Source organism: Poecilia latipinna, unplaced genomic scaffold (genome assembly GCF_001443285.1).
Source record: "Poecilia latipinna isolate Pla-1442-1.1 unplaced genomic scaffold, P_latipinna-1.0 Scaffold533, whole genome shotgun sequence".
Classification (NCBI taxonomy): domain Eukaryota; kingdom Metazoa; phylum Chordata; class Actinopteri; order Cyprinodontiformes; family Poeciliidae; genus Poecilia; species Poecilia latipinna.
The window spans coordinates 153,299-166,815 of NW_015113149.1; the positions used below are offsets into that span (position 1 = coordinate 153,299).

The 13,517-nt window shown below is 40.7% G+C and overlaps 2 protein-coding genes across 2 annotated transcripts; one reads left to right on the forward strand and one right to left on the reverse strand.

Moving 5' to 3' along the window:
• Positions 1-490: 490 nt before the first annotated feature.
• Positions 491-5,182, reverse strand: LOC106952671 (uncharacterized). Its single transcript, XM_015040925.1, has 11 exons — positions 5,124-5,182; positions 4,957-5,054; positions 4,766-4,879; positions 4,589-4,685; positions 3,748-3,811; positions 3,305-3,348; positions 2,793-2,977; positions 2,063-2,146; positions 1,723-1,961; positions 793-897; positions 491-720 (listed from the first exon to the last, which is right to left on the reverse strand). The coding sequence occupies exons 1-11, from the start codon at positions 5,176-5,178 to the stop codon at positions 666-668; spliced, it is 1,140 nt and encodes a 379-aa protein (XP_014896411.1). The 5' UTR covers positions 5,179-5,182; the 3' UTR covers positions 491-665.
• Positions 5,183-8,520: 3,338 nt separating this feature from the next.
• reeld1 (reeler domain containing 1) lies at positions 8,521-13,371 on the forward strand. The gene is made up of 5 exons (XM_015040904.1): positions 8,521-8,839; positions 9,160-9,375; positions 10,303-10,579; positions 10,677-10,834; positions 10,954-13,371. Exons 2-5 carry the CDS (start codon positions 9,165-9,167, stop codon positions 12,855-12,857), a joined length of 2,550 nt encoding a protein of 849 aa, XP_014896390.1. The 5' UTR covers positions 8,521-8,839; positions 9,160-9,164; the 3' UTR covers positions 12,858-13,371.
• Positions 13,372-13,517: the final 146 nt, after the last annotated feature.

A 13,517-nucleotide genomic window follows, 5' to 3' on the forward strand; every position in this document is an offset into this window, starting at 1 on the left:
GTATGTTGGTTCATATTAAAAAGGTTTATAACATATTAAACACACAAAATCCCTGACAACACATAAAAACACACCTCTGTTGTAGTGAACTGGAGTAAAACTGTAACTGCATCTGCATCTTCAGTGCAATTTTATGTACAAACATGATTATTTTTGATTGATCATTGATCAGATAAAACAATATTAAACTTAAAAAACCCTGCTTCCTCTGTTTTTGTCTGGCCCCTTTGTTTTGTCTGAATGTCTGAATGTTGCCATCCGCCCTAATGTGTCCTTTTCTCTTTTCCTTTGGTTTGTTATTAGGCCCGAGCAGCTAAGCGCTGCGAAGGCCTATTGAAATTGTGCTGTTTATTATTATTATTATTATTATTATTATTATTATCCCAAATGAATTGGCTTTTTGGGGGCTTTATCATATTCAAAAACTCACTAAACTTGGCGGGCGCATAGAGCCTGTGTAAAATTTACGTATTTTTTTGTTTGTATTTCCTTTTAACTCATGTAAAGCACTTTGAATTGGCTTGTTGCTGGAAATATGCTATATAAATAAAATTACCTTACCTTAAAAAAAACTAAAAGAGTAATCTTTTCATTCAAGTCCTGAAGGATCTGGTAAATATTCCTGTTTTGAAAATATTAAATATGTGAGTTGAACTCTGAGGAATCTATAAAACATCGGCCCTGATGTGGATTTCTTCATCGCCTTCGTCCTCACAGCTCCTGCAGCAGAATAAAAACATTTAGAGACTCTTCATCACACCAGTAGCACAGACAGACCTGCTTTATTCTTACACAAAGTTATGGAGGCTCTTCTGATACATCATGTGCTCTCTGAAGATGGCGGTTGCTTTATAGGCGTCCATTTCATCCTGGTACTCCTCCATCACTGCTTTGAATCTGCCAAACGCAGATTAAAGAACAAAGTATAAACTTTTTTATAGATTTTAGAAGGAATTTGTCCACAGAACCAACAAGTCCTTTGGGTACCAACTTTGTACATCTGCAGGCAGATATTTTTGCCAGTCAAATTGGATGGAGAGGATTTGTAATCATCAGTTTTGAAGTTTTGCTACAGGTTCTTTAGTCTGGACTTTGACTAGGTCATTCAAACAAATGAATACACTTGATCTAAACCAGGGGTTTTCAAAGTTTTGGAGAGTTTGATGGTCCATTTGCACATGTTTCATTGATGTTGTGGCATTTATCTGCTATATTTTGGTGTCATCTACAGTGATAAAGGTATGAACGACTTCCTGTTGTGATTAGAGTTCATTTAGCCTCCTGTCATAAAAATCCTGGTATTTGGTCATCAAATGTCGTTAGCTAGCACCTCTTAGCAGACAAAACCAGCTGGGTTTCCATTACAAATGTGCGTAAAACTTTGTCAATATTCCATTAAAGTAGGAAAAAAACACAATTTTGCAATTGCAGTATAAGAAATCACACATAAGTAAGTTTGTTCATGTGAGAAGTTATTAAAAAACAAGCCGCAGCATCATCTTACAACTACTTCCTGTTGTTGTCTTCTTTGTGGTTTCTGCCAGTAGCAACATCCGGTTGTTAATCATACGGCTCGTGTGATGTGGGTTTTTTTCACTGTAGTTACTAAAAGTCTATCCAGTTTGTGTGTGGTAGAGTCTCGGTGATGTTGGCTAAATGTTTCTGGTTTATTTCTGGTCCAAACATATTTTAAATGATTACATCGAAGCCGTTCACACCTACCTCTTTACCCAGACAAAGTCCTCGTTCTCCCTCCTCCACATCTGGTAGAAATTGTTCTCTTTCAGGCTTGGAACCTGCGACCCGAGTTCCTGATGCAGCTTCTGAGCCACAAAGTCCTGCAGGCAGGCCCGGGCCGACAAAGCCACGAGCCAGTACACCGGGTCGTCCAGAACCACCCGGTGGAAAGACTTCAGGGCCCACTGGAGCCACTGAGGGGCCGGGGAGGAAAGATGGAGGCTCTGCAGGAGGAGAGAATGAAGGTCAACCAAAATTCATCTTTTCATTTTAAATGCAGTTTGGAGTCATTAGTGGTAATTTATCTGTTATCTGTTCTGGTCACCTGCTTTCCTGCCCCGTATCGTCTGACTGTGTCCAGCAGCAGCGACCTGATTGTGCTGTGTTCATGAAGACTCCCAACCAGAACCTGCCCAGTGAAACAAGAGGAGACAAACATGACTGGGCTGCTTTAGATGATGATTTTAATTCAGTCTCTTATTTAATGGAAACAGTGCAAATGAAAAATTGTGGTTTTTCAAAACAAACTTGACAGAGTTTTGTGGACATTTGTCACAGAAACGCAGCTACAGACACCCACAGATAATGACTCTGTCCTCTGATCCGCCTTTTCCATATAAATGTTAGAAAGTAAATGTTCAAATGATGCAACTGAATAAAACATGAAAAAATTCAAGGACAAATTTAGCAGACATTTTTAAGAAAAGGTGGTAACTCCCTCTTTCAGAAGACACTCTGAAACCAGGTTGTGCTCTGGTGGAGCTTTCTGTCTGCCGGTCGCCATGGCAACGGGTCTGTTAATTAAGCCATAACTTATAAGATTCGCACAGGAAATAATGGCGCTGCGACCATTTTTGTGACAGATTTCTGCTCAACCCGTATCGTATCGGGACAATGGACATGACTCAATGAGTAGTAACGGCCAGCGCCTGCGTCGCTAGCTGTAGCGGCTAATAGGCGATGTCCAATCCAGTGATACACATCAATGGCTGCACCACTCAGTGGAAATGAGGCCCAATAAAGTGTATGATAGTATAACAGTGGTGACCTCTGACCTCAAGTGTGCTTTTGACTCTGAGCAGGTAAGTCTCCTCCTGCTGCAGGAATGTGTTGTAGCAGCGCTCCGTCAGATTGCCAGACCTCAGGCCTCTGAGCAGCGAGGATGAGAGGAAAATCTTCTCGGCTTGATGAGAGCTGGAGTCCCAGATGAAGTCGAACAGAAGCAGTCCGGGGACGAGCCCTGAGCAAGAGGAGGCACAGACCGAGGGGCATTTACAGGCTGGAGCGAGACGCACAGCAATGTCCAGGTGAAGTCTCTACTGACCACTGAAGGTGACTAAACCTCCACCTGAAGCTAACCTACTAAACCTCCACCTGAAGCTAACCTACTAAACCTCCACCTGAAGCTAACCTACTAAACCTTCACCTGAAACTGACCTCCTATCCTTTCTGAACAGGTTACGGTGGGTGTATGGTCTATACAAAACATGTTGATCACATTTTTCCCCAGATGATAAGATTTCAGTCTGATCATTTCTGCCTGATTGGGGTTTTATTACAACCTCACCTGGTTGAGGCAGCTTGTGTCTGCTGAGGTCAACGGAGGTAAACCTGAGAGTAAACAAACAGAAAACTGAAAGACGAGAAGCTCCTAGCATCTCTCCCCTGTAATGTAATCACACAGCTGCTGCTGCCATGAACGTTGTGTCCTCTTGGATTGTTTCTTGTTGCGTAGAAGGTGTGCCTGGCCCAGTGTTTGTGTATTGATCTGTGTCTCTGTCCAGTTTCAGATTTTGACAGAGTTATGGCTCCCACAAACTGCACTCATAAAAAATGCTCCTGGCTCAGTTCTTAACGGTTTGCTGTGTCTCTGTGTTTAATCATTTATTCTCTCTTTGTTCTTTCCAGCTGAAAGTAAACCAGCCCAGTTCTTCTTGGTTTCTCAGAAAACCTCTCGTATAAAGTAGCTGAAATGTCTCCCAAAGTGAACACTTCTGAACTTTGACCTACCTCGGTGAAGCGGTGCAGATGTAGAACCGAAGTTCTCCACAGGGGGCGCTCTGCAGCTCTCCAGCTAGAAACATAGATACAGGAAGTACTTTTAGTCCAATTTTTAACTTAAATGTGGTTCATGTGAGTTTCTAAATGTAATTTATATTGGAACCATTCAAATCTTAAAGTATTTGATAGGCCGCTCCAGCACTTCTCCTTCCTTCCTCCATATCCACCCTTTGTTTGGTGCTAATGACATCACTGGGGCTTCAAATTTACTAGTCTGTGTGCTACTACTATTTACTACTATAGAGATTTTACACTTAAGCTGAAAAACTTTACAGTTTTCTTCACTGTTTCACCAACCAGAACAGACAAGTATGGACACAATTTGGAGGTGTGTGCGCACTTCTAGATATAGGGAGCCCAGTTCAATCCTACCTGTGGAAGCGGCCATTGTTTGTATCACCAGCACCACCTTATGGATATGTGATTTGGTGAACCATGCTCTCCCTTTTGTTTACAGAGGACACATGTTGAAATGATCAGGAATTCATTTTGTTCCCGTTCAGGTCCGTCATGAGTGTTTGGAACGCCACTGTTCTTTAAAGATGCGCCTTAACCAAACCCAGTAACAACTATCAATAGTTTGATTTTAAATGTTGCAGTAAAGTGTTAATCCAGCTTGGAAGGAGTTTTTGTTTTTACTTACATCTGATGGAGTGAAATGTGATACACTAACAAGCTTTGAAAACAAACAGGTAAATGTTAAGACCTTTAACTCATCAGGTGTTTAAACTAGTGAGATTTAACAGCAGCCGTTTGATGTGTAAATATTGCATTCATGCATTTTGCTTACTTTTGGGTATCATTTCCATGCAGAGTCCAAACTCTTTGGTCTTTTCGTCCATCCGGTTGTGAAGCAGGGAGTCGTCACTCCAAATCCTTGATCTATTCTGTCAGAGAGAGAAAAACAAAGATGGAGACGAGGGGGCTTGTTGAAACTAAAACACATAAATCTAATGCCTCTCCTCACCTGGTATCTACCGAGCCACACAGGTGTCCTGCTGCTGGTCAGCTGGAGGACAATTTGCCTTTCCTCCGGTCTGTGGAGCAACATGAGGTTCCCTCCAGTCTGAGAGCATAAAGTCTAATACCAGATACTCAGATTACACACAGGAGTGACAGAGTGAGACAGAGAGAAAACACACGTTGGTTCTTATTTACATTGGCGCTGGTCCAAGAGCTCCACACAGGGAAGAAAGCAAAACATGTCCGTCCGTAGAGGAGCCACCCAGGTTGACACTGAGCAGAAGCTCCCACTCCTGTAAGTTACACAAATGTGAAAAACTCTGACACTTTCTACTGTTATAATAGAAACAAGTCATTCGTACCTGAAGACGATGCAGTGAAGGACCAAAGCAGCAGATAAACTGACACGGTTAGCATCTTCCAGCTGTAACACACAAACACACAGGCAGCGTTCATTTGTCCATAATCTACACAGTTATCGCAACAGAGACCGACACTTTCCACCTGGAGGATCAACCACAAAAGCTGATTGTTCACAAAGTTTTGCCTCCAAGTACATTAATGATGGAAAGTTGAGTGGAAGGAGGGTAGAAAAGCAGTACCTTTCCAAACAGATCCAGCAAGTCAAATCGTGTTTTTTCCAAGGATCAACACCTTTGACTGTCACTTTCCATTGAGAATAATTGATCCGGAAGACGGGAGGTGAAACTGAGGAACTATCCGCCTGATGCGACTCAAGCCATCAGAAAACATGGCATCCACCTCCTCATTCACACAAAGCCGGTGTGTCCTTAAGCTTTCCATGCACAGCGATGGACATGCAACACATCCTCTGGGCTGTGCATTCAAATGTTATGCTACGGTTTGACACGCTACTCTTTGACTAACTTCCTCAATCTGGTTCTGACGGGCTGACATCAAGAGGAAGATGAGACACCAGAACGATGAAGACGAGCTGCAGGACGGTGGCTGACAGTCTGAATATGATTTGTGTGAGACAAACCCTATTTCCTATTTGTTGTTTTTCCTGCTCATCTTGTTTTGTAAAATCACTCCAGCCTCAGCTGAGCATGAAAGCACACCAGTAAGTCCAGAAGAACCAGTCAGTGATCCAGACTGGTGACTGCAGCCAGTTCAGACCAACTGGCTGCTTATTTAAAACAATAATGAAGGTTTTCATCACACTGAAGCAACAGAAAACATCCAGTTATTATTTCCTGACGTATCTTCACCTTTCAAAGATTTAAAGAATATGTTTGTTTTAACCAAACAACTTCAAAAAAGTACAAAAACTAAAAAAAACATGTTGAAATATTTCAGCCTTTTCCTACTAAAGATGAAAAACAGAACAGATGCATTTAATCTACTTCCTGTAAAATATTTGCTGCAGGATAAAATTAGGATGAATTAATAAGAGCTGGACTCACCTGAGCTCAGGTCAGGACTCCCCTTCGTTACAGGAAATTATAAGCAATGCAGAGCATGTTTCACGTATTTGAGAGCAGGAGGAGGGGCCTTTGACTAGGCTGCTCATCCTGTTTCCTTAAGCATTTTTTATGTACAGCTGAACAAAGACATTCCTGAGTAGGTGTCAGTTGCACAAGTAAAAAAAAAAAAAGGAGGGAAGAAAAGTTTTTTATTGTTTTTATCACGCTTAAAGTTTCATATCAAAGATGATCTGTGATGTTTCCTTGAACAGGTTAGGATAACAGAACATGTTTATGACATTTTTTTGCACAAAATTATTCTTAGATCATGAAATATTAATCAGATGCACAATTATACAACCATACATCTCTGAAAAGTGCAGCCTCCTGCACAACCAACAACAACACAACCAGAGGTAAGTCAACAACAAAACACTTGTCTTTTCCAGCAGCCATTGCACAGCACATACAGAGGCTATACCAGCTGACCAAACATGCTGGAGTTCCACCTAGGTTGCTAGGTAACGGGCAGAATTCTGCTGGGGTTGCTAGGTAACGGGCAGCGACTGCTGATTTGTGACGTTACATTCTGGAGGCTTTTGAAACTGATCATTTTATAGACACCAGAAAACACAAATTTGTTACCAAAAATCATCTGGGTGTTTTTTTTGTGTGTTGTTAAATGCCTGTTTTTAGAAGCAGTAGAAATCTACATGGAAGTACAAAAACATGCAAAAGCTTTGCACGTTTGCACTGGTTATTATGCTCTAAATAACAGTGAGAAGGAGACACTGTTTGTTGCCACACTAAAAGTTTCAGATTACCTTGTAATCACAAATGAATTTGCATATAATCTCCTCACCTTTAATTAATGCATAATAATCAGTTATTTATGATTTAGAAAGTGTATAGAGATTAATTAATAACCTTTATATGAACTACTTATTAGCTTTATTGTAAAGTGGTGCCAAATTATTTTCTTTTTCAAGCCAGTATGGATTGATTTTAATTGATCAAACAGATTAGTTATTTGCCGATTGCTCTGATTAAAGCTCTAAACACATATAAAAAACAAACACATGTCCAGGACAGACAGTGTTTGGTTCCCTGTTGCTCCTCAACAGTGGAAAATATCTGTCAATGTGGCTCAACTTTTTATTTTTTCTCTCTCTAAGTCTGAATCTCCACCCATCCTTTCCTTTTTGCATGTTGGTTAATGTGACGCACTCCTCTTTGTTCCTTTCTTTTCATGTCTCCTCCTGTGGATGCACAACATCAGCCTGACCCAGACTGACGTTTCACTGCCTGTTAAAAGCGGCTGTGCAGTCGGGCTGATGTGCTTTATTAAATTGGGTTTAAAAATAAGATAAAACAAAACAAAAAAATACACATTCCCACCAGCGAGAGCTTCCCTCGCCTCGCGTAGGGCTAACCCGCGCCTGGATCCATCCATCCGTCCAGAAAACAGTTTTTCTCTCTGCTGTGTTTTGCTGCGCTGAAACGCTTCTCCATCACTGTTTAGGCAGATAATCCACCGCCTGCTTTCTGCTCGGGAGCGAAATGAGCTCAGAAAGAAGATCAACAGAAACGTCCAGGAGATCCTGGAGGGAGGCAGCTGGCCAACATCCTGAAGATAATCCTGTAGAAATAACTCACCTAGAAGAGTCACATTTCCTCTGAAGAAACGCTCCACAGTTCACATTTTTAGTCTTTTTAGTGAGTTAAGGTTTATTTTTTGTTTATAAAATCTTCACAAAGTGATGAAAACTGTTTGCTTAGATGATTTTTGCATCAACTAAACAGTAAATTGAGTTATACACTGCAAAACCACAAAATCGTACCAAGTATTGGTATGTATTGGTTTAGTTTCTAGTGCAAATATTTCAGTAAACATGAAATAAGACAAAACCAACTGACAAATACATTTTCAGCAAAATATAGAAGTTTGTTTTAAGTCAATACTTCATTAATATTGATCTAAAAAGTACTAATTCAACTGGCAGATAATTTTACTTAAAACATGAAAAAATGTTGTAAATGAAATAAGCTGTTAGTGGAACTAGAACTTTTTAATATGTATTTTAATGGTTTGTTCACTTAAAATTAGCATTTATGTCTGCCTACAAAGTTACTTTGTCTTATTTCAAGTGTTAAGATATTTGCACTAGAAATTAGCTGAGAAATTGTGTTTTTGCAGTGTACACGCTAGAAAAAAATGTGACTGGAATAAATTAATATTTACAAAATAGTAGTAGCATATATATAAATGAAATGAAACATTTTAATTACTTATAAACTCATTTCACTTATTTGTGCATCAAGTAAAATTTAATTATATTTTATCAGTAAAGTTAACAATGATGAATAATTAATAGAAAATTAACTAAATTTGTCTTAAGGCAAAACACTTTTTAAGTTTCAGATCATTTTTCACATTGATAATATGTGAATTTGTTGCTTTTCTTTCGTAAACCTCATGAAGATTAGATAGAACAGCGTTGGGGTAGATTCTGCAGTTCTACTGGTTCTGGTTCTATGTGCGTCGCTCCAGTGGATCCTGTGAAGTCCTGAAGTCCTCCTCTTTACTCCCAGATCGGATAAAACCCTCAGTCCAGCAGCAAACAGCAGAGCTGGAGGCGACGCGCTGTGAGGTGAGGACGCTCCTCATTATGATCCCGTCCTGCTACCTAATCATTTTATATTTAGAAGAGATAGAAAAATCAAATCTTTATTTTTCTATGTAACTTATTAAATTTTGTTATTTACTTGTTTGAAATTTAACTTATTTCAAATTTAAGTTATTTAAAATTTTATTAATTGACTTTTTATTGTGACATAAATAAATATTAGGATTAGGTGAACAGAGAAAACCCCTGAATGTAAAGTCTCTGGATTAATTTGCCAGTTCTACTCTTACCCTGCTCTCTATTGGCATATATTGGTTTAGTTTCTAATGGCAGTAATTATGCAGGTTTAATGATGTCATCCAACCTCCTTCTTTGGGGCGGAGCTGTGGTGTTGTGCTCCATGGCATCGCCCATCCTAAGTTTCTCCCATGGAGCGAGTCTCACTTCCTGTCAGGAGATGATTCCTGGACACATCCGCGCTCATCCCCTGGACCCGAAGCACAGCTTCATCACCTTACAAACCTCATCATCCTCATACCTGCCTGGGCAGTTAATAACAGGTACCAAATAACTCAGTCATTTAAAGTAGTTTGTTTCTGAAAAGTAGGGACAGGCGAGCTAATAGGCAACATTGTCAAGCTAACAGTATCTCAGAGTTGACCTAAAAATTAATAGTCTGCTAACATTTAACTGTTTCCAATTAGCCTAGCGATAAGACTGGAGCTAGCAATAAACTGAGGCTAGCACAATCCAGCTAACAGTTAACTGACAACTCCACAGACAAAATAACTAACAATGTCATGCTAAATGCTAACAGTATTCACCTAACAGCACAGCTTACATCTACCAAAATGGAGATGTAAATGTAGATGTAGCTTGTAGCTAACTCTACATTTCCCTGCCTGTGTTAGAGAAACACAGGCAGGGAAACACAGTGAAGCTAACACCTAGCAGCTTTCAGGAGTCTAGCTAACAGTTAATAGAGTCCACCTAGCAGCAGAGCAGAGATAGCATCTAGCCAAATTTAGCTAGCACCTAACAAATGAGTGCTAACAGCTAACACAGGCAAGCAAACACAGAAGCCAACACCATCTGTTAGCTAGCTTTCAGGAGTCTAGCTAACAGCTAACACTGTTAGCTTAACAGCAAAGCTAACATCTAGCAGAATTTAGCTAAAAGCTAACATGGTAAAGGTAACAGCAGAGATAAGCAAACAGAGTCTATCAGCTTTCAGGAATCTTGCTAAAAGCGACTAAAGTCCATCTAACAGCACAACTATCATTTAACAGAATTTACCTAAAAGCTAAAATTATAAAGGTAACGGCTAACACAGGCAACTAAACAGAGTGAAGCTAACATGTAACTATGACACCTTTCAAGAGCCTAGCTAACAACTAGCCAGTCTTCTTTTAAATTCTGTGTAGTTAACTTTAAATGAAACTCACTTTCCCTCTGTTATGCCCATTAATTGCTCTCTCGGCGCTCAGTGACTGTACGAAGCTCCAGAGACTTCATGGGTTTCCTGCTCCAGGCCCGCAGTGTTGGTGGGCAAAGGAATGGGTTTGCAGAAGGTCCTGGTATCAGGACAGAGAGACTCGGTCCACTTCTGGTGGGTGGCTCCTGGATTCGATCTCCACCAGGTACCCACACCTTACGCTGCCTGTTTGAAGGTGACACGGTCACACACTCGGACAAACAGCTAAAGAGGAACCTGTCGTTTGTGTGGAGAGCTCCTGACATGCCAAAGGGAGACATACGCTTCCAGTAAGCTGCCATTACTTGATCTCTACAAGCTATTTAGGAAACTCCAATAAACCAAAATGTTTATTTTGCCACATTTGTCTTTTAATGTGTACGCCAGCATCACTGTGGTGCAATCCTACTTTGTGTACTGGACTGGTGTAGAGTCTGCAGTGGTGCGTGATCGGAGTCCCAGTGCTTGGAGACGCAGTAAAACCAAAATGACGGACGGAGAAAGCACAATTTTTGCTGTGCAAGAGACAGTTACTGCCCAGACAGGTCGGCATTCTGTGCTCATTATTAGCTAAAAACAGTGAAAAATGAAAGTTAAGCAAATGGAAGGTGTTGTGAAATGTCATTTATTTGTCTTTGTCCTTTTTCTCTCCTTGCGCTTAAAGCTAACAGAAAAGCTACTCTTGCCTCTTTCTCTGGACGCCCTTCCAATATAAAAAATGCAACTGAGATTCTGAAATTTTTGAAACTACAAACCGAAGATGATCACGCAACCTTAGAAACAAACAGCTCTGTGACTTGGACAACTCAAACAGTGGCTGCAAGGAGGACTTTGACTTCAGGATCTCCTCAAAGTACCACCAACGAGTCTCCTGGATTCCTCGCAGGCATGACGAAGGGGATAACAACTGAACTGTTTTCTTACACAACTGTCTTTCCCTTACCATCAACACCTCCTGATACTACATATACAGTTACTGCAACACAGTTTCCACTGGCTTCATTTTCCACATCAGACCCTCCTGTACCCTTACAAACAGACACATGGACAAAGAGCAACGATCTCCAGATAAAATCACAGGAGCTAAAACTGAAGAACAATCCTGGAGGAAAACGTTACAAGACATTTACTGCAATACCAACCCAAGGTCCAACAGTGCAAACCTTTTTCAGTACACATACTCCTGTAAGCCACACTTTGACAGACCCAAACAAAAACAAATCAAGAAAGTCTGAGACCTCAAGTAGCTCAGAGAAACTGGGTGGCAATGTCCCATCTAATTCCCAAATGAGGGTAGTCAAGACAGAAGTAACTCCGTCCTACCAAAGGTCTTCATTCAACTCTTCCAGGTTTCATATGGCTGCAGATCTTAAGTCCCAAACGGATGCAAGTCGAACCTCTGTAGGACCCATAAGTACTCCAAAACAAACCAGTTCACCTAAAAAAACAATCCCTAACATTCATCAAACTCAACCTATTTCTCTCCAAGGAGAAAATTCCCAATTTGACTCAACAACAAAGTCTTTTAGACTTTTTTCCCAACCACTGTCCCAAACAACAAGAGTGTTTTCCCAACCCACTGTAACTCCTCAACCAGTCACAGTCTCCTCAGGAGGAAATGATCCTACGTCTGAAGGAAATACCAAAACCATGGCCCCGGTTGTTGGTTTTGTCTCTTCAAACACTTCATCTTCTTTTTCAGCATCTAATTCCTTAAGCAGATCTTTTGCTAGTCGGCGCAGTGAAAACTTCACATTAGTCACATCAATATCTTCCATTCATTCCCCTTCTCGCCCATCTCAGAACGAACCTAAAACAACCCCAAATCATTCAGTACCAGCACCACCTTCCCCAATCTCCATACCTCACCATTTAACCTCTGCTGAATACCAGACTTCCACTCCGCCAACTTCCTCTTCCTCTCCCAGTGCCTCCAACTATCCAACAATGCCTTCTTCCTCTACTTCAATCTCCCCAACTTTCTCTTCTTCTACTCCCTCTTTCTCAGTTACCTCACCATCTTTAAGAGTGAGTTCATCATCTTTTATGTCACCCATCACCTCCCCTAAACCAGAACCAACATCAGCGTCTCATAAAACACCAAACTCTGAGACTCGACTCACCTCACCGGCACAGAGAAAGGTTGTCCATCCAAACCCCAAACCTTATCCCAACCTCAGACCAAGTCATGACCAAGAGATCAACCCAAACATTCAGAACACGGATACCAAACCAAAGCATCCCTCAGATCCCGCTGACGCTCCAGACAAAGAAGGAAAGTATCCGGACATTGTCCCCAGACACAGTGCCTGGGAGCTGGGCATGCTGCTGGGCTGCTCAGCCGGGTTGGGCATGGTGCTGGTGGTCGGGCTGCGGTACGTCTACCGGCAGGCCTGCGGCAGGCGGACTGAGGTGACGCTCAACCACCGCGAGCGAGAGTACGGGAGAGGGGAGCAAGGGCTGGTTCACCTCCAGGAGTGCGGCGATTTGGTCAGAGTTAGAAAAATCAGAGAGAACAGCTTCGTGCTTCTGGCGGAGTACGATATTCTGGCATCGCCTTCAAACTGAGAGAGCGGCTCATGAAGACCGAGGTTAAACTTCCCAAAGACGGATCTGGAAGAGGATTAGGACCACTAAAAAAAATAAAGATTTTTCTTCACAGAATTCAGATTTTAAACTTCGAGATTAAGGTCAGAATTCAGAAGGAAAACAACGTAAGAATTCTGAGAAAAAAAATAATTCTGGGATGAAAGTCAGAGTTCTGAGAATTTTTACTTTTTTTGAGAAAATGAGTCAAAATTTGAATGAAAAAGAAAAAAGCTCTGAGATTAAAGTCAATTGTGAGAAGATTTTTTTTTCCAAAAAATCTCAAACCCACCAGAAGAAATTCCTTAAGAGATGGTCATTATCCTTTATACCCCAAACCTGTTGCTGTAAGTCTTCCTTTATATTAGTTGATAAACTTAAGTACATTTAACATATTTATATCGTTCTTATGTTTCTATTGATATGACTAATGTTGACACGTTTGTTTCATGCCTATAATTGTATGACAACATAATAAAAATACTTACAAATAGGTTCCCGTCCACTACATTATTATTTCTAAGTTTAATCTGTTTTTCTTGATGGCCCATTCATGTTTCACTGATCTTGTCAAAAGTAAAGAAAATTGCTAGAAAAAAACTTTTAATTTTGAAATTAAGAAATTTTCTAGAAGTGAAAATC